At 39.8% G+C, this 21,938-nt stretch overlaps 1 protein-coding gene across 2 annotated transcripts in view; it reads right to left on the bottom strand.

The window, feature by feature from the left end:
- The window catches only part of NEDD9 (neural precursor cell expressed, developmentally down-regulated 9), a 225,545-nt gene that overhangs the window by 5,441 nt on the left and 198,166 nt on the right, over window positions 1–21,938 (bottom strand). For both annotated transcript variants that reach the window (XM_027835195.1, XM_027835126.1), the window contains 3 exons: window positions 4,202–4,303; window positions 3,341–3,442; window positions 1,114–2,355 (listed from right to left, as the gene is read on the bottom strand). In XM_027835195.1, coding sequence (XP_027690996.1) covers window positions 1,114–2,355; window positions 3,341–3,442; window positions 4,202–4,303 — 1,446 coding nt within the window. The remainder of the gene's footprint in view (window positions 1–1,113; window positions 2,356–3,340; window positions 3,443–4,201; window positions 4,304–21,938) is intronic.

The following is a 21,938-nucleotide window of genomic DNA, read 5'->3' as shown; positions in this document are numbered from 1 at the left end:
ATTTGAACCCAAGACTGCTGACCTCTACTCCGGGCCTCCATTACATGAGTGTAGCCAAGCTACTTAGACTAGCATTATTAGTATTATCTTTCTTTTAGCAGACACTGGTATAGATCTTCCTGGAAAGGAAGCAATGGAGTCTAATAGAAAGTCATTGTAGTTATTATTGTTCAACCATATTTGATTCTTCATGACCCCATCTGGGGCTTTCTTGGCAAAGATACTGGAGTAATTTGCCACTGCCTTCTCCAGCTCATTTTGCAGATGAGGAAACTGAGGCAAACAGGGTTAAGTGACTTGCCCATGGTGACACAGCTAGTAAGGATCTGAAGCCAGATTTGAACTCAGGAAAAAGAGGGTTCCTGACTCTAGTCTGGAACTCTAGTTCCTGGCACTCTATCCACTGTGCTACCTAGCTGTCCCTAATAAAAACAGCAATGTATTTAGAGTCAAAGGACCTGGGTTCAAATCCTAGTTCTGCTACTTACTAGCTGTGTGACCCTGGGCAAGTCACATCAACCATAGGAAGGTAGGAAACAAGCATTTATTTTGTTCTTACTAACAGGTACTATATACATTCTTATTCTCTTCCCTTCTGTGTGTAAGGCATTGTACTAATCACTTTACAAATATTATCTCATTTAATCCTCATAACAACCTTGTGAGGTGGGTGCGATTAGTATCTCCATTTTACAGCTGAAGAAACAGAGATGGACAGAGGTTAAGTGACTTGCCCAAGGTCTCACAGCCATGTAGTGTTTAAGGTCGGATTTGAACCCAGGTCTTCCTGACTCCAGGCCCAGAGCACTATCCACCGAGCCACTAACCGTTCAGATCCTCTGAGGTCCATTTCAGCCCTTTCATTTTATGGGTAAAGAAACTGAGGCCCAGAGGGTTTAGGTGATTTGCCCAAAGTCAGACTGGTAATAAGTAACAGAGTCAGGATTCAGTGGGCTCCAAATTCAGGGCTCTTAGAACCCCACTGCCTATAGTACATCCTTTCCGTGGACTTTAGTATTCTCATCTCTAAAATGAGGAGTTTGGACCAGATGATCTTGAAAGTTTCCTTCAGTTCTAAAAGATACAGGTGCTTAATTGGCCTGGCGTCCTTACCTGCAGGTGGACATAATCATAGTCGTCCATCCAGCTCCGCTCAGAGCTATCGTTGCTATTGCAGTCAGGATGCTGGTCCTTGCTTAGGCTTGGGGGCAGTGGCTTGCAATAGGGCTGGGCCTTGTGATCACCGGGATGGAGCCGCTGGGTCTGTGGACCCGTGTGCAGGTAGTCAGCTGCAGTGGTCACATTCTCAGACCCATTCTTTAGCCGCACACTGCCTGAGGCTGAACGGAAGAGCATTTCTGCATTGGTGTTGATGGTGGTAGTGAGCTGTTTGGTGTCATCTGGCACCGTCTTGGCCACCATCACAAACCGATCAAGGTCATCGCACTTGCTTTGAGGTTTATTGACAGCTAGAATGTTCAAGGACCAACTGTAACCGTTCAAGTCCTGGCTGGTCTGGGTTAGAATCTGGTGGGAGTCTTCAACCCTTTGCAGCTCTCGCTTCATTTTGTTGTGCAGGCTGAGTTCGGGGAGGCCTGAAGCATTTGCTACAGCTCCCTTGGCAAAGTGGAGGTACTCCCTCAAAGACAGCTCTACCTTTTCCACTGCTGTGCGGATCTCATTGATGTGCCTCTCCATGTAGCCGTAACACCTCCAATCAGTGGTGACCAGCGCGGTGAGGTTGGACACAACCATCTCTAAAGCCTGCTGAAGCCGATAAAGTCTCTCGATGGCTGTGTCCGGATCCAGCAGTAACAACCTTTTGTCCTGAGATGGTGAGGCTGACAATGAGGACTCCTTTGATGTCGTGGAAGAGGTGGACATGTTGCTCCTGGTACTACCTGTACTGGAAAAAGAGAGCCTATTCATGCCGTCTGTCACATCTTGGCACCCTTTAGTCTCCTGTGTGGTCTGTGGTGGGACATCATACACTCCTTCTTTTTCTTCGGCATTTATTCTTTCATTGGCCACTGGCTGTGGCTCAAGAAACTGAACTCCTCTCGGGATGTCGTATGCGTCATTCTGAGAGGCTGCAGGTTGTCTAAGGTGCATGTGCTGGTGGTTTTGAAGAATGCTTTGGTGTTTCTGAGATACCTGCTCAGCAGCTCCTGAAGCATCACAGTTGTATTTTACGTTAAGGTCCTTCCCTACTGCCTTGGAACTTGTAGGAGGAATGTCATAAACCCCCTCAGGTCTGCCTTCTGGTCTTAGGTGTTGTCTCATAGGAGGAGGGAAATCATATTCCTTTTCTCTTAATCCTACTTCATCTCGGGAAGCAGGTGGAATGGCATAAACCTGAAACACACAAGGAAAAATCAGTCAGAGATATACCAAACTATGTAATTTACTCAGCCAACTTATGTGAGTGCAGAGAAAATAACTAAATACAATAGAAAAGTAAATATATACCATACACTGCCTTCACAGGGAGTCTTTTTCTCCTCTTGTGCCCAAACCTGAAATCACCTGCAATATTTTATGAGCTATTTTTCCTTTAGCCACTATACTTACTCCTTCAGTGAGTCATTCCATTCCATGGATTCAACTATTCTATGTGGATCATGATGAGATCTGTATCTTCTGTCCTAACCTCTCTCCTGAGATCTAGGTATTTCCAGCTCTACTTGGCTCTATCAACCCCTCAATAGGTCTCAAACTGGATTCATTTTTTCCTAATCCAAACACCTCATTTTTGTTTGGGATATAACCAATTGGGAGGCTAGACACATTTAGATGGTAAACAATGGCTCACATTTCTGAAATGTCTCTTGGAATTAAGCCTGGGGCACATTCTTTTGAATCTTTTTAATGGAGGAAAATCTTTGTCCTCTGAAGGTGGATTTGATTTTTGGAAATAGCCAAAAGTTTACAGGGAGCCACACTCAGTGAATAGGGTGAGTGATAAACATGGGTAGCAACATTTTAGGGTTAAAAACAAGATATAGTAATGAAACAGATTGCTTGGTGTGGCTTTTGGATAGACTTGTAATGAAGACTTCCTAAGAAAACTTTTGAGCAATGGTAGTATGTTTGGAAGAAGTATTTTTGTATTCCAAGATAGCTACTCTGGAGGACAATCTGGATGTTTAAATTATGGCACATCAGGGAGGAAATTAGTCATATTTTTTAGTCACATGTGGTGTGACTATTCCATTTGTTCAATAAGTGGGTGTCTAAAACTTTTTCCCCTTTGAAAGATTCCACACAATCTCTTAACAAGTAAAAAAATACCTCCTCCTACCAAAAAAGTCCCCCAAATAACTAGGATAATCTGACTTACTCCTTTCACGGGAGGGATATCATATACCCCTGAAGGTTTCATGTCTCCCATTGGAGCTGAGAATGCCGTGCCCTTCAGTGATGTTGGGGGGATGTCATAAACCTGGAATGAAAAATCTGGGTCATGAAAAAAGGAAACATTTCATACAAGTCACTTTTGGAGTAGTTCTCTGCTTTTGGTTCCAAGTGTTTTTCATAAAGTGATTTGAAAACTTAATCTTTTGTAAGGGTCCAAGTGATCAAGGCCCAATGCACTTTTCATTTTAAATTATATATGTTTTTTTCTTTTTGAGGGACCCTAGAAACCACAGTTTGCATTTAGTTTTTGAGAGTATTACCACACATATAGACCAAAATATAATGAACTATATGAAGATAGAAGTTTTCTTCTCAGTTAAAGGACTTGGGTTTCCAGATGAAGAAAACCCCAAATTTCTAGGCTGAATTGTTATATGTAAAAATGACTATTGGTAATAATAATTTTTATATAAAATTATACATATCAAACTATATACATACATTATATAAATTATTTATATAAAACCTTATTTGTAAGGAGTTTATTTATAAGGATTTACAAAGAGTTTCCTTAGCACAACCTTGTAAGGCAGGCAGTACATGTATTATTGTTTCCCTTTTGACACAGAGATGTTGAGGGACTTGCCTAGGGTCACACAGTTAACTAGTAAGTGTTGGGGCCAGGACTCAAACCCAGGTTTTCTGACCCCATGCTTCTTTCCATTAAGTTGATCAACATCAAATGGAAATAGTGTCACAAAATACCTTTCCTTTAAACTTCGGTTGATACCTGAAGATACGCTACACATTAATATTTTATTTCTGCTACATTATTGTTACTTACCCCTTGGATTGGATGAGATGGAGGTATATCGTAGGTATCCTTCTGGTACTTGGATGGGAACTCATACACATAGCCATGACCTGTTCTTACTGGGGTGATCACCTGAGGGTTAGAAAAGAAGGAAATTTCAAATTGTGAGCCTGTATTCTTAGCAATGGATCAAGTTCCTTTCTGCCTCCTGGCTGAGTGAACACTTCCAAGCTCTTTATTCTTCTTTCAACAAACAAATAAATAAAATCAATAAATAAAAATGGAAAGATGGAGGCAAAGAGAGGATGAGAAGGGAAGGTATTACAGATCAGCAGTCATATGAAATTTGGTTGCTTTTTGGGCAAATGAGTGATTAAAAAAAAACAACCACCCTTTTTTCCTACTTCCTCCTGCCCTAAGTAACACAAACATCTCTAAAAATGCTTACCCCTTAATAAAAGACTTTGTTCTGGCATTTTATCTGACAACTGTAAGCATGAACAGTCCTAGATTATACCTTTGGAGTCATAAAGATTTTTTTCCTCCTTGAATCAAAATCGCTATGTACTGAATTGTTTTTAATGACTCTAAAACTATGTGCAAAGTGAATAATGGGAGTCGAGTCAAACCACTTAAAATTCCCCTCATAGCTTCAACTGGATACAGCATTTCCCCTGCCTCCCCTTGCCAAACTTTATTATTGTGAGTGTAGCTAAAAGGCTGCTGGCGAACATAGCATTTTTACGAATCTACCAGTTCAAATAATGCCACCCTTGGAGACCTAAAGGAGTTTGTAGTCCAAGGCAAGGTATCAATAATAAGAGTTAAGTCTGCATAATTGTGACAAGGAGCAGAGTTCAGGTCTCCTGACCCTGGCTCATTGTACTAATCATTTTCCCATTTCCATTAGGGTAGCAACAGTCTAAGCAGGACATACTTCCAAGTAAGTCAAAGGTCAAACACCCCCATCATGACTTCTGGCATCTGGAATTAATGTAAATGAAATGGATCTCACCTGACAAGCTCTTATTTCTATATAATTCTTTGGGGGCCTTAAACATGGGTTGAGAAAGACCTCTTAGAGACTTTTTTTTGAAGTCAACTCATTTTGAAGTGTATTTACTCACTAATTCTCCAAGGGCTTCTAAATTGCTCTGCTTTCTTTTTTGGCATCAGTAATAGCACCCTCAAGTATTGCAAACTGTCCTTGAGGAGAGCAGGCCTCACAAATTAGAAACAAGAGGTGGTTCCCTCAGCAACCATCATCTTTTATCTTTTTCTCTAATGTGAAAACTCTGGCGTCAGGCTGCTCACAAAACTATGTGAAAAATGTTCCACCATCCTAGGGCTCAAATGGGTGGAACCTGGCCAAAAGTACCAATCCTCCTCTCAGCAGGGACCTTAAACCCTGAAGGGCTGGAACTTGTTCTGGTGTTAAGTCTCTCACACTCCAAGTCCACTACTTCTTACAATTAAGGTGAAAAGGATTTAGTACACAGGCTAATGTTTTCACATAACCTCTGCTGCTCAGGCTTTTCCAAAAGGAAATGCCCGTCCTTACCTGAGACTTCCATTGTGTTCCTGCTGGTATGGGAGGTGAAGAAACAATTTATTGAGTGGCCACCACACAGTACATATCACATTTTTCCCTTTTAAGAACATGCCTTTTGCAAACACAATGCCGAAGCTACTGCCCCGTTTCATGCCTTCATAAAAAAACGCCTGCCGGGCACTAGCATTCACTGGGGTTCTAAGGTATCTTCCTGCTTTTTTTTCCTACTTGCTCTATTTATAGCTTTCTGATCTTGACTTAAAAAAAAAAAAAGTATGATCTACTCACAAAGCGGCTTTTGTTCAGTCCCTAAAAGTTTCTATGAGTGGACTACACCCAAAGCTGCCAACTCAGTAAAGCAACTAGAGATCCAAGGTTTGTTATTCTCAAGCCCAGCTTTAACTGTTTTGTATTTGCCCTTAAGGAAAAAATAAAAAATGCCTAAAATAGCATTTGGTGAAATGTTAACCTACAGAAATGACTTCAGAAGGGAAGAGACAAAAAAATAAAAAAATAAAAAATAAAAAAAAAGAAGGGAGGGGACATAAAAAAGGGGTACTGCTTTTCCTTGCCTTTGTGGCCTTTCCCTGGCAGAGGGTATTTGTTGTTCCCGGTATTTAAAAACTCACTTCCTGACAAATGTCACAGAACTGCAAGCTCTCCCCTTAGCTTCCCCCATTGAAAGAATGCCTGTGGTCATCTGGTTTTTGAAAACCCCTGCATTCCAAACTCATCATTTTCCTTGTTTGTGCATTAAAAGAAACAGATGGCAAAACCCATAGGGGGAAGAAAAATACATACACACAACACAACATAATGCACTGCTGCCTGACTTCTCCTACCCACTCCCACCCCCATCCCCCTAATTATAGCATTTTTTCTCCAGTGTTGTGGCCATTTAATCTTGGTCCACAAATGACAATTTAACTAGGACCAGCTTTTTTCATCAGGACAGATACATGTAGCACATGTATTAATTTTTTGATGTCTGAAAGAACTTATAGTTCTAGTTCTATTCTTCTAGTCTACTTTAAGACATGCTCCCTCCTGACCTGTTGCTTAGGTCATTTTCATGCCAATTAGGAGGGTTTTTTTTTTTTGTTTTTTTTTTACGCAGGGGAAAGTGCTGACTGAGTAGTACCTTGCAATGTATCCAGTTCTGTAGTTCATTATGTCTTTCTCCCAGCCTCACTTAAGTACAAAACATTTTTTCTCTTCTCTGATCCCAAGTAAAAAGGAAGGGAATAAGCATTTATATATCACTTACTATGTGTCAGGCATTGTGCTAAGCACTTTCCAATTATTATTTAATTTGCTCTTCATATCAACCCTGCAAGATAAGTACTGTTATTATCCCCATTTTATAGTTGAGGAAACTGAGGCACAGAAGTTAAGTGACTTGCCCAGGGTCACACAGCTTGTAAATGTCTGAGGAAGGTCTTTCTGACTCCAGTCCCAGTATTCTATCTAGTTCTTGCTGCATCAGTAAATTCTGACTTTAAGAATGGGGGGAGGGGACTTTCAGTGACAAAAAGCTAAGTTTAAATGAGATCATTCTCATGAAAGAAAACATCAAGGCATACTTATTTGGAGTCATTCTTTAACGTAAAATACATCTTAAACGCTGTTTTCTTAAGGAATGTTTGCCTATTCATTTGTTTTTTCCTCTAACTATTCTTCCCGAGTTCCTTTTCTCTTGGGTATTTACTAAATCATCTACTAAAGAATGATGCCTCTTTGTGGCATGAAGATGGCCTTGAGATTGTGAAGGCTCCATCAGTGGTGGAGCACAAATTCTACCAGGTTCTGCCATGCTGGAAAGGCTCTGTGTCTAAGCCCAGCTATAGACCAGGTTAGCTAAAATTCAGTGAGGCTTATCCCTACAAGGTTGGTCAATAGGTGATAGAACATTTTTTTTTTTAGCCATAATAACCCATTAAACTATTAAGACATGGGGAAGGAGAGGATCATCTGCAATCTCATTAATGGAGGGGGCACTCACTTGTATGAAGTCACAGTTTCTTAATAAAGTGTCTTTAAGTACTTATTAAGGACCAAGGTACAGAGAATAGCAAATTGATTTATTTCACTAACATCTCTACAAAAGGAATCTTTGCAGTTCTCCTGAGATAATCTTGTTTCAATTACTTCTCTGTACTCTAGGTCAACGGATACATTGGGTGATTTCTTTTCTGCCTACATAGTCTCTGCTGCATCATGTCTTTCTAAGGTGCCAACTCAAGGAATGGTCAAAAAACTGGGACTTTGGGTTCAAATATGCACAAACGGAAGGTCAGGTTTTAAACCGAGCCCCAGCAACTGTAAACCCAGCACCTTCCATTATAACACATTAACAAGAGAGCTTCACTGTCCGACCTAGAATCACAATCAGTCACCACATTGATCTGAAGGCTTTCAAAATTGTTCTCCTTTACACTCATCATGTGAATAGTGCTCTGGCTTCTGCTGTCTCCATTCTGGTTGCATACTATCCTGTACTTGGATAATTTATTTTCTTTTCTACCTGCAAGGTCTCTCCTTCTCCTGTTTAATGTCTTTTTGAGACATTTTGATGCCAGCTAACTGAAGTCTTAGAAGACTTCGTCTTTGGGCAAGTATCAGACTCTGGTGCATTTTAATTGATTCTAGAATATTAAATGTCCTAGACTCTTCTTTCAGGAGAGTAAGAGATACTGTTAATTCAAAGACTAGTTGTTGCTGTTCAGTCTTTTCACTCATGTCTGACTCTTGGTGACCCCATTTAGAGTTTTCTTGGCAAAGATACTGGAGTGGTTTGCCATTGCCTTCTCCAGCTCATTTTATAGATGAGGAAACTGAGGCAAACCAGGTTGAGTGACTTACCCAGGGTCACATAGCTACTAAATGTTTGAGGCCAGATTTGAACTCAGGAAGATGAGTCTTCCTGTTTCCAAACCCAGTGCTCTATCCGCTGTACCACCTAGCAAGAGAAAAGTTTAAATATCCAAATAAGAAGATTAGTAAGAACTAAGAGACTGAGTATGTGGGTATAGTGGAAGACAATGGTACAGTGACTCAGCACCAAGTTACATCTCTGGGCCTCAGTTTCCTTACCTGTAAGTAAAATGTGGGAATTGTATAAGATGACCTCAAAGAATCCTTCTAAATCTATGGTCCTATGATACTATTGTAAAGGAAATGAAGCATACATTTTTTAGATTTGGCTAATGTACAGCTTTATTTATTTGATGATACTTATCTTTTGAAGGGGAGAGTTTTATTAGGGGTGGAGGAGGGTAGTCACTGGGAAGTGACAATGATGTAAAAAGAATATCAATAAAATATCCAATTAACTCTCTATTTAAAATATCATTAAAAATAAAAGCCAGCATTTATATAGCACTTTAAGGTTCTTTACATATGTCATATTAATTTTACACATTTATATATTAATCATCACAAAAATGCTACAAATTAGGTACTATTATTATTCTTCCCATTTTATAAATGAAGAAACTAAGGGGCCAGAGAGGTCAAGTAACTTGCTCAAGGTGACAGGGCTGATAAGTGTCAGAGGCAAGATTTGAACTCAGGTCTTCCTAACTCCATCAAGGTCTACCACTCTATCCACTACACCACCTTTTTGTGTCTTTCCAATCAGGTCTCTATGTTTATCTCCCTTCTTTGCCACTGTGGAAAGCCCTGAATCATGGGTGACACATACTATTTCCAAGAGCATTTGATTCTTTTCTAAAGTCACAGTATAGCCCTCTGTTCTCTCAGTGCCACATATGCTGACATTTCAGGGAAGAGAGCGTGTGACATGGAAACACAAAGACAAACTCTGGGCAAAGAATGTTCAGTGTATAAAAGAATCAGACGATCAAAGGATTGAAAGGAGACTTTGGGAGGTTATCTAGTTCATTCTGTCTCTGGGCTGTACTTGTTAACTGGAGAGAGAGCAGATAGAATCAATCCTTCTTTCAAGACACTGACAGGGTAAGTGTAAGAATTGAGATTTTTCCTTTTTTGTTAATTTCCCGAAGCAGTTAAAACAGTAGATGCATGGTGGGGTCCCCCAGCAAGTATCAAAACTAACCTAGTCCTTTTTTTCCTTTTCTTTTTTTTTCTGTGAGGCAACTGGGATTAAGTGACTTGCCCAGGGTCACATAGCTAGTAAGTATCAAGTGGCTAAGGTCAGATCTGAACTCAGGTCCTCCTGATTCCATGGCTGGTGCTCTATCCACTGTGCCACCTAGCTACCCTTCCATTTCTTTCCATAAGGATGACTTGAGAGTGTGCCTTATAGGGTATCTACCTCTTAAAGTATTTTCATGAGGAGCAGGGACAGGGTTAGAAAATACAAGGATCAAGATGAATGATGTGAAAGCAGGGTCATCTTCAAGAAAAAAGGGTGATCTTCAATTTAGTAAACATGGGTTATTGAATTGACCATATGGATGTCCAGCCAGTTTTATTCTAGGGGCTGAGGGAGAAAGAAAAAAAGGTCCATACTCCCAAGAAGTTTTCTATCTAGTTGTGAAATACACAAAGGAACTAAAAAGCTATTCAAAATAAAATCTATGTCCATCTGAGATCCTTTGGTGCCAACATAGAGAACCAGAGAGGTCATTCTACTTACTCTCTGGGTTCAAGTATAAGCTCCAGGGAAATTTTCCTTAATTCTCTCAAGTTGACCTCAAATTCCAAACAGCTGGTTCTAGTACTTATCAAATGAGGATACAGGTGAAGAACATAACTCATGTATGTCAGTGAGGGGTTCACAATGGAGCCTAGAGAATGATCATAGGATGGCAGATTTAGAGCTAGAAGGGACCTTAGAAACCATCAAGTCCAAGCCTGTAATTTTTCAGATGAAGAAACTGAGGTATATCATCTTTCAACTGATCCGCTCTCCAATCTATTTTTCATGCAGTTCCCAAAGTGATATTTCTAAAGTATAATTCTAACTATGCCGCTCTACTTCCCAAGAAGCTCCTGGGCCTCCATTTTGCTTTTAAAATAAACTATCAACTCCTCTGTGTAGCATTTAAAGTCCTTCACAATCTGGCTCTGGAATTTCTTTGCAAACTTATTGCTACTCAACTTTATGCTACAACTTAGCACATGTAGAGTTTAGCACAGTGCTTGGTACATAGTAATTGCTAAATAAATGCTTTGTGATCTGCAACCTAAAACTGGCCTACCTTGGTGTTGCATGGACACAAAATTCCATCTCCTATCACCATCCCTTTGCACGGGTTGTTCCTTATGACAGGAAGGCACTTCTTACTCATCTCTACCTTTTAGAATCCCTAATTTCCTTCACACCTCAGCTCAATCACCCCCTGCTAGAAGAATGCTTTTCTGATGCCCCCAGTTAGTACCCTACCCCCTTATTATTTTGTATTACTTATCTTTCTGCATACTGTTCCCCTCTTCCCCTAGTGGAATGTAAACTCCTTGAGGGCAGGAGCTGTATAATTTTTTTTTTGCCTTTGTATCCCTAGCACCTGGAGCAATTGTTTGCACATAGTAGTCATGTTGAAAGAATAAATCAATGGTGAGAAAAGCAAGACAGCCTAAGTTAGGAACTCAGGTCCTCCTGATTCCATGGCTGGTGCTCTATCCAACTTGCTCTGTCTGTGTGGGAGAATTCCAACTTGCTCTGTCTGTGTGACAAGGCCCCATCCTTTGTTGGAGGGTACCAAGGCCGCGCCTGGGAGCAACACTGTTTCCTTTTTCCTTCCATGAAGGTTTTGTCACAAACACCTGGGATCTTTTAAGTTTCACAGCTCTAATATGTGGGAAAATTTTTTAAGAAAAGGAAATGGAAAACAAAACCCTCCCTTCCTTTTAAAAACACTCATTCTTGACATCTGAAGGACAAAATATGCTTCAGCTGTGATAGCCAAGTGGGTTGACTCTCCCTTCACCTCTGCTCTGGCTGTTAACAGATAGCAACAGGTGCATCTCCAAGGGAAGCACTAGACTTGGGGCCCATCACCCCACTAATGTCTTCAGCAGACTGAAAGTACAGGAAAAACAAGTCCTAGAAGATGTCTGGTTGCGGTCATTCCTCCTGTTCATCCTTTTCCTCTAGAGTGATGGTGGTGATATTAAGTGTACATATTAGTGAGCAGAGATCCCAAAGCTGTTTGCTTCCAAATACTTATGTTATCTGATGAAGACACAAAATGAAACTTGAACTTCCTCAAAATTAAACCAAATTAGACTCTCCTTTCACTGATTTATTCCAAAGAAGCGTAGAAGGCAGTGGGAGTTACAAGTAAAAATAATGACTGAAGACTGGGTGTGGTCCTACAGGCTCTTGGGGGTAATTTTGTTTTAAGGCTATATGCTAATATTCATTTTATTATCACCACCATCACTATGACAACCAACCACACCAAAAAGGACAAGCCCTGTAGAAAATGTTTTTATAGGAGTTAGTGATGGATGTGATTATCAAAAAAAGGGAGAAACCCACTGCTACCCAGAATTCAGTATACTTAATAACTTAGCAACTTTGTTGGATGAAGACTCACAACATCCTTATGAAACAAACTAATGGATTTTCAGGTCTTTAGCAAGATAGGTAAGTATGTGTGTGTGTGTGTGTGAGAGAGAGAGAGTGTGTGTGTGTGTGTGTGTGTGTATTGTATCTGAGATGTCCAGATGCAGGACTATTCATCTCAAGGCTGTTCTCTGAGCATAATTCACACTTACAGATGGGAAAATTGGGACAGAAAGATTAAGTCATTTGCCCCAAGGTCATAAAGCAAATCAACTGTTATACTTTTCTCAACCTCCTGGATACTTACTAAGCCTCTTGAAGATTAGATAGAGAGTTGGTTGATATTTTCTTGAAATGCTATCTCCCTTTCTCTGTCTCTCTCTGTTTCTGTGTCTCTCTCTCTCTCTCTCTCCCTGCCTCCCTCCCTCTCTTTTATTCTCTGTTATTGGTGAGAAATATTTGAAAATACAGGTAATGTAAAAACAAAAGACACCAATCAAAAAAATTTTAATGAGGTGCAGCTAGCTAGCACAGTGGATAGAGCGGTGGCCCTGCAGTCACGGGGGATCTGAGTTCAAATCTGGTCTCAGACCAGACACTTGACACTTACTAGCTGTGTGACCTTGGGCAAGTCACTTAACCCTAATTGCCTTGCCAAAAAAAAAATTTTTTTAATGGGCAAGCTATTGTCAATATCAAATTGTAAGTAGGCAAGAAAAGTGACTAACCTACTTATACCTTTGGATCCAGCAATCCCAGTACTGGCCATGTACCCTAAAGAGGTCAAAGGTGGAAACTTAGGTCCAACACCTACCAAAATATTCATAGTAGCACTTGGGTGGTACCAAAGAATAGGAAACAAAGTGGCTGCCCCTTTACTGGGGAATGGTCAAGCAAACTAATGTGTGAATATAATGAATTGTTATCATGTAGTAAGAAATAATGAATGTAAATTCAGAGAAGCATGGACTTATTCGTATGAACTGATGCACGGTCAGGTTTTGGAAAGGCCAAACATGGGTCTTCAGTTTTTTCATCTGTAAAAGGAGGGGGTTGAACTAGATGGACTCTGTTCTAGACTTGACTCAGCTCTGGACTCCCTTTCAGCTCTAGATCTGTTGATGACCACACCATACCCATACCTTTAACTTTTCTCCCATTGCCCCCATGCCTCTCTTTTGTACTTTGTCCATCCCTTTCTTTCCCTTAGCCTTCCTTCACACACTACTGCCATCTTATTCCTCCCTTCATATTTTAAAACAAACATTATGCAACCTGTAAGAAAAATGTCAAAAGATCTTAAAAATATACATTTGGGAGACCTTCTGTATTTGGCGGAAATGTACCCATTTCTGTATTATCTGTTAATTCTTTGTACGTAGTTTTCTGTAGTCATAAGCAAAATGGATTATATTATCTGAATTACTTGATAATTAAAGCTAAAATAATGTTTTGCTTATATTCTTCAGGCTACTTCCTCAAATCCTGACCCTTGTGTATATATATTCATTTCAGAGAAAAAGAAAAATGTCTGATAAACACATTTGAATATCCTGGTTGAGGACCTAATCTACCTAAATGTATACAGTGAATGCTTGGAAACCATATTTGATAAAAATAAATAGAATACACCATGTGATTAAAAACAACACATGTGTATGTTGGGGGGATCCTAACCACCTCTTGGTAAGGAAATTAAACTCTCTCCAGTGATGGAGATAAGCAACTCAAATGTGACATAGCCTCAGAAAGCTGTCTATAGCATTCAGAGGTTGAATAATTTGCCCACTGTGACAAAACTAAAGTACGTCAGAAGCGGAATTTGAATTCAACCCTTCTTGACTCCAAGGCTAATTATCATACTATAGTCTCTTACTACAAATAATACCGCAGATTATCCAAATCTCAAATTGTAATTTTCATTAATCATTACTGTTCTATTTGTACTTTTTTCCAGTTTGCATAGAATGTAAAATTAGATTGGTTCCTCATGATCGACTTATAATGTCACTTTCAGGGTTTTATGCATTCATTAGATTGCATTTGGATGGCCCACAATGCCTTTCTGAAGGGCTTTATTTTTATTTTAAGATTCTTTATTAAAGTCATACTGGCCATCTTGGTTATCTTTATTATGCTTTGTAATCACTTCTTTGTCTTTATACCCATGAAACACTTGATGCTATCCCTTTAACTAAAATCCTGCAAACCATGCCATGACCTGCCTACTGGAACTTAAAAGTTACTCTCCTGAAATTGTACAGTTTCAGAGGTTTTCATGTTGAAAGTCCAAGATTACTAGTTGCTTTTCTATGGCCAGAAGAGAAAGCCACATGTTGCCTCTGCTGGATTTATTAATTCTCTATAAATTCTTCCTGCCCAGGCTGGGTGTAGCAGCGAGCTCATTTATTTACTCACTTAGCAACAATCTAATGAAAAGTGGGTCTGGACTTAAAAAATACACCCCCATGCTCCACAGCCTCGGTTAACTTCTCCCAAATGCTCTGCTTTGTGCTTGGGGTGACATTTTTTTCCTTTTAGAAAGGGGTGAGGGCAAGGGTTTTCTCTACCTTCAAAGACACTTTGAAGCTTGAATGAAAGCTACAGCCCAGCCTTATGCTGACCACGTTGAAATCACTGTCTCTTTCTTGTCCCAAATGAGGCACAAGTCACAACCGAGTGCTGGGAAGCCAAGGGTGTCATTCTTTCGCCTGACACTGTGTTTGAGGTATTCCCATCCACGGTGGGGAAAACTCTTCGGAAACAGTGGCCTGATTGTTGAGCCTCTCTACCATGGCTCTCCCTTGCTTTCAGCAAGCTCTTTGTATGATCTGAGCTAAAGCAATATTTAGTTATGGGGTGACCAGACTCCAAAGAAACCCTTCAGAGAGAGAATGAGGAAGGCCTTTTGCCTTTTTCAGAGACAAAGAACATGGGATTCTGTTGTCCCTGTGATAGAGAGGGCAGGCAGAGTCATTTCTTTTGTCCCATTTCTTTGGCATGTACTTTGAGGGAACGTTAAAAGGCACAAATATTTGGGTTCTTTTGATGTCAAAATAATTTTAACATAGTAGGAGCCCTCTTTTTAGTAGACACTTAAAGTAGGCTTAAAATTTTTTTTGTTTTAATCTCAGATGAAAAGTAATGCAATAAGTAAGCTCCTGCCTCAAATGCAGACCCATGGAAGGGGAAGGGTGTGTGTGAGAGGTTTAGGATTTCTAGAACTCAATGCTTTCTGATATTGTTTCCATCTAAATAGGAGAGCTTCTCACGGTTTAATTGGGAGTAAAGACAAGGAATCACATGGTGAACTGACTGATATCACCAGAGACTGTGCCAGACCCTGCAGGGTGCTTCTGCAACTGCCATGACCATTATGTAGTTTCCCTCTGAGGAAACGGATCAGCAGTGTGTGGCAATGAGGGTTAGACATTCCAAGGGCATGGGCATTAATGAAGGGAAGCTCAGCAGAAAAAAATATCCGTCCCCCTCCCTTAGATCCAGGGTGATGGCCGGCCCCTCTTAGCTCTCAGTGACTAAGCAGGAATAAGAACTCTCATTCTTAAGAGACTTTTTTCTAAATTACACCCAGCCCAGGTCTGACAAATTTCAAATCTCTATGGCATTTGATACTTTACTCTAACCTAAGCCTTTCTCCTGTGATTGTTCTGCCTTTGGAAAGAGATACCAGAGACGGGAAAGAACCAGTAGAAAGAAAAGTTTAGGAAGGTTTGTCAGGACTGCCTGTTCAGTGGGTCGCTTTTTATTTTTATGAAAACGTCTTTGATTCTTATAACCTCACTGTTCTGGGCGAACTCATGTTATTTCTGGAATGAAAAAACATGCTACAATTCTAGTGTTTTAAAGCTAGAATAAAGAGACAAAGTGAGGGGCCATGGTCATCTGCCTACTTAGTAGCCAAGTCAGGACCAAGAGCCTCTCAGCTCACCTCAAATATGTCACCTCAAATCCCCATAGAAATATCCTAACAATACCAGCAGATTTCCTCGATCGTTGTGTAATGATCAGTCTTTTTAGGTTTTTTTTCTGTCTTTGATTTCCCTATATGAGGGGGCCGTGGCAAAAACACTGGCTTTGGATAGGACTGTGTTCAAATCCATCTCAGTCACTTATTATCTGTGTGACTATGAACATGTCAACTAACCTGTCTGGGTCTCAGATTCCTCTTTTATAAAAAGAGGGGGTTGGGTTAGGTGGACTCTGAGATTCTAGGTCCATGATCCTATGGGTTCTATCCCACAAAAAGTAGTCCCATGAACATGCCTTAACATAACTAGGCTCAGAGCTTCCCATCATTTCTTGGGCACTCCCTGGCAACAAGATGATTTCATGAGATCTCACCACGGTGCATCGCTATATCTCAAGGCTACATAAAGTCATTTGTCAAGATTTGGGGTAATTCACAATTATTTGAAAAAAAAAGAGGTACTTTTATGTGATGGAAAAAGCCAATGTAGCAATGTTTTAGAGGGCTGAAGGTTCAAAAATGAACACAATGCCATCATTTTGGGCTTCAGAGGGACTTTCTGATTATTACTTCACTCAATAAAATGAGCTGCTGTGGCAGCATTTCAACATTCCCTGCTTCTACTAACAGTGTAATGTAAGGAGAAAGATCTTGTTCCTGGAGCCAAGGAAACTGGGTGTAAATTCTGATTCTGAAATTTACCATCCGCCCTCTGAAGGCAGAGATGGCCCTCAGATATATCCTTGTATTCCCACAGTGGCTTGAACAGAGAAGAAATCCCCCACAATAGGCAATGAATGAATGTCTTACATCTGGAGGTACATGTCCAGTATCTCCAGATTCCAGCTTTTTTCTTTTGGAGGGAAGCTAGGTGGTACAGTGGATAGAACACTGGGCCTGGAGTCAGGAAGAGCCAAGTTCAAATTCTGACTCAGACACCTACTAGCTGTGTGACCCTGGGCAAATCAGTTAACTTCTGATTACTTCAATTTCCTTGTCTATAAAATGGGGATCATAACAGTACCTACTATCAGTGCTGCTGTGAGGATCAAATGAGATAATATTTGTAAGGCACTTAGCATAGTACCTGGCACATAGTAGGTACTGTATTATTATCTAGCTAATATTATTATTATTACTATCATCATTACTACTACTACTGAAAAATGCAAGGTGGCTCAAAAGCATTTATAGATCGTTGCCAGATTATTTCTAATATTCAATGAAATTCAACAAATATTTACTGAGCATGTATTCTGTAAAAGGCATATATATATATGTATATATATGTATATATGTATATATGTATATACGTGTGTGTATAAGGTTATAAAGGAAGAAAAGAGGGCACCCAGAAGCTAAGGGGCATCTGAAAAATTACACAATCAATTAGTGGAAGATTTGAAAACAAACTAAGTCTTCTGGCAAAACAACCTTATTATTCTAGGGTGCCTTGATTTGAGGAAACAAGCTACTACAAACCTAGACAGATAAACTGGGCTTTTGACAAAAGAATTTTTTACTTTATAAATGGATTCACCACAGGAATCCTTTAAATACATTTAAGCTCCAATTTGGTTTACAAAGATTTGATTTATGTAGCTGTGTGACCCTGGGCAAGTCACTAAACCCCAACTGCCTACAAAAAAAAAATTTGATTTACACATGACTTTTCAGGAACCCTTACTGTGTGTATAAATCAAGGAACAACAACACTCAAAGTGAAGAATGGCTAGCATGCCCATTTAGAAATGTATTTGACTACTGTATTCCCCTGCTGCTAGTTAGATTTGTTTAATCACTGAATCCAGTGGTGAGCTAGTAAATAAATGTTTAACAACCAGCTCTCAAAATAAAAGTGCACATGACACACTTTAAAGTTTAATCTGCAATGCTATCCACATCCAGGGAAAGAACTATGGAGTTTGAATGCAGATCGAACCACACTATTTGCTCTTTTTTTTCCTTCTGTTTTGTTTTCTTTCTTTTTTCTTGTGGTTCTTCTTATTGGTTCTAATTCTTCTTTACAAAATGACTAATGTGAAAATATGTTTAATAGGAATTTATATGTAGAGCCTATATCAGATTGCATGCCATCTTAGGGAGGGAGAGAAAATTTAAAACTCAAAAGCTTATGGAAGTGATTGTTAAAAACTAAAAATAAATCAATTAAATTTTTAAAAAAGTCTAATCTGCACTGTTAATATTTTCTTCATCATTTTCTTAAGTCTCAACAATCAACAAAACAATAAAAGGAGCCCTAGTTTTCTCACACTGAAAATTTAACACACCTCTGGCTAAATCTAACTTTACCTTACACATTCAACCACTAAATGTTACCAAAAGAAGAACCCAATATCTGGTTTATAGGAATCCCAAGTGTTGGAATCTTGTCTATCTAGCTAGTCCCTCTGCTTTATACCCTTTTGGAAGTCCTAAGCTCAGGTCCTAATTCTGCTGTGTGACTTTAGGCAAGTCTCTTAATCTCTGGGCCAGTTTCTGAGTGTGTAAAATGATAATATTCGAACTAGCCACCTGACAGGGAAGTTGTGAGAATCAGATGAGAAAATGTACATACTGTGTCATATGAGCCATCAACACTATATAAGTGTTAGGTATTATAGGTATTATAAACACTCTAGCAGAATCATCATTTAGCAGACAATTATATTAAAAAAAAAAAAGAATGACCTTCCTTTGCTTTGGTGTGGGTTTATGAGATGTTAGTTGTTAACATAGTCTTGAAAACATGAATTATCTATAGTCTAAGGGGTTTGTAACAAACTGGGTTTGAAGTCTCTGGCATGGACTCTGGTCAGACAAAAAGCTTCTTTGTTAATGGGAGGAGGTGTTATAATTCACTTCTGTTGGGGTGGGTGACTCAAGGCTAAGAAGGGATACTCTCCATTTTTAATGCCAGACAATGAAGTCTGGGAGGGGTCACAACCTTCATTTGCAGGTAACTTTCCAATTTGTTTGAGAGTTTAGGGGTTTGGATGAAGAACCACTTCCCCGTCTACTTTAAGGAAATGTGAGTAGAAAAATTTCTCACTTAAGTTAGGATTATATTTTTATCGAGTTTTCTGTTTCACCTTGACTTTTTTATAAGCAAAGTTGCAGAAGATGCCTTGGAAAAATGTCTCATGTGCTAGTGGGAGGCAGTTTTTGTACTTTGGTTCTCCTGTTAGGTTATGAACTCATTTTGATTCTTCTAAAGAAAAGGTACAAAGAGTTAAATGGAGAACCTGATTTCTCAATGGTCACAAGATCCAATCAGGGAAGCCCTCTATCCATCAGCCAGACACTAAGTCTGGCAAGGGTTCCTGGGGATTCCTTTCTCCGAGTGTAACTCATAATGACTCAGTGTCCAAGAAGGTGCAGACATTCCTGGCTAATCTGCTTTTTTGGAACCAAAGATTACCTTTCAGGTATGGAGCGGAGAAAGACATGATTACAATCCGTGAATCATATCCTGCTAATCTCAGACTCTTTCCTACTTTGGGCAATTGGAAGAGGGCCTTAGTGATGATGTAATGTGATCCTAATGAATTTAGCCCGGCTCTTTCCTGAATGCCCACCCAAAAATAGAACCTACCTCACCTTTGTGCAAGGGATTTAAAGTGGGAGAAGGGATATCTATAAGATTTTATGGCTACAAATGCTTTAATGAAATAGGCTCCTTAAATATAAGTGAAAAAATGCAGTATATAAATAGTCTCAATGGTTCCAGAATTAAATAAGTGTCACTATTTTGGTTTGCCTCATTAATCCCTTCTTTTCTTACAAAGGTTCTGGCAGCCAAGTTGTGGGTCTTCAGAGGAAACACAGACTCCTACACTCTCATGATCATCTCACATGTCAGAAAATCTACTAGCTTTACTAACCAAATGAGTCCACAGGCAGGTTCTATGTCATACCTCCTCACCCTCTGAAGCTCATTTGCTGTGCACACCTGCAGGGCATAGACTATGGGCAGGAGCAACTGTCAAAACTGCCTCGTATAATTCAGAGTCAAGGCAGAATAGGTTGTGCTATGAGAGTCAAATGTAGGAAGTATGCTAAGTAATGTGAGCAGGATAGTGCTTGATGGAATTTTAGGATTTATCTATCATCATCTTATTTTCTCCAGAGGTATAATCCATCTACTCTGAATTTACTTGGTATGTTATGATTTATATATGTCGCCTCCCCACCCTTACCCCCGTTAAAATGTAAGCTCCACTTGGGCAGGGACAGTTCTTGCTTTTTCCTTACATCCCTAGTGCTTAACACAGAGCCTAGAACAGGGGTGGAAAACCTGTGGCCTCAAGGCCACATGTGGCCTTCTAGGTCCTTGGGTGCAGCCTTTCTGACCGAGTCGAAGTTTTACAAAACAGATCCTTTTATTAAGGGGATTTGTTCTGTGAAGTTTGGATTCAGCCAAAGGTCTGCACTTGAGGACCTAAAGAGGCACATATGGCCTCAAGGCTGCAGGTTCCCCACCCCTGGCCTAGAACATAGAACATATTTGCTAAATGCTTGCTGATTGAGTGACTGCTTCTACCCCTATAAGTTTGGTATAAACCAAAGCCAGTAGCAATCCAGCTTCACCAGTGGCAAAGAAGGTGGTGTGGTGGAGAAATGAGTAAACAGGCACTTGACTTTGCCTCCCAGGATCCAGTCATGGCTTAAAGAACCTGATCTTTGCAGCAAAGGATGCCCAGAAGGAAACAGAAGAGGGAAAACTCAATAAAAAATAAGGCTTCCAGCATTATCCAGGTTCAGTGGAAACCAGCTAGCTCCAGAGGGTCTTTAAGGCAGTCTGGCGTAATAGGAAATAGCTCAAGACTAAGAGTTAGGAGACTTCTGCCATGGCCCATTGGATGAGCAAGTCATTTAAAATCTGTTTTTATAGTTATAATATATAAAATGACAGTGTAGGAATAGGGGACCTTTGAGATTCTTTATGACTACAGCAGTCTATGATTCTGCACATAAAATCATTATAATACTTACAGCAGAATCGTGCACTCATTAGGCATGCTGTATGGGCTTGGTAATGATGACATACATATCTATAGATTACTGAGCAGTAAGGGGAAAAAGCTCAAAACTGACTGTAGGGAGGGAGAAAAAAAATTGCTGCTTTTCTTTGTAGTGGAAAGGGTACTTGTTTTTCTAAATGCTGATTTAATAAGCCATGAATGGGAGTTGATGTGTCTGTAGAGGGTGGGGTTCAGGGCTGGAGTTCCCCTGTTAAAACTAAATAAAGGATTGATAATAAGCAGACTGCAAACACTGTCTATTAAAAAAGTGACTCATTAACAGGAAAAAAAAATAGGCCAGTTCTGAAGCCCAGAAATATAGTAGAGCTCTTTAACTCTAGAAAATCCCAAAACAAACACTCTCAGATTGACATATACAGGCTTAACCTGCTTCTTAACATTGAGGTTTTTTGTTTTTCTTTTTCTAGGACAAGATGTCATTTTCCTTGACCGTTGCCTCTAAAGAACTGCTATGGATGTGTTATGCCAACTGTTATGCCATGCGATAACAGGATTCCACAGATGAGAAAACTAAAGTATAGAATGTAAAAGGCTCAAAAAAGATAGTGATGGTTCTGGGGAAAAAACAAAAAAACAAAACCTTTTGATTCCCTGTGTACTGGGTTTGCCTCCTTAGTGCTTCTACTTAAGTCATTTGTATGGTTCCCCACCCATTAGAAAGATACTGAGTCATAAGCCCGGCACAT

This window comes from Vombatus ursinus, unplaced genomic scaffold (assembly GCF_900497805.2).
Source record: "Vombatus ursinus unplaced genomic scaffold, bare-nosed wombat genome assembly UNPS02000577.1, whole genome shotgun sequence".
Lineage (NCBI taxonomy): Eukaryota > Metazoa > Chordata > Mammalia > Diprotodontia > Vombatidae > Vombatus > Vombatus ursinus.
This window is presented reverse-complemented; position numbering and strand designations above follow the sequence as displayed.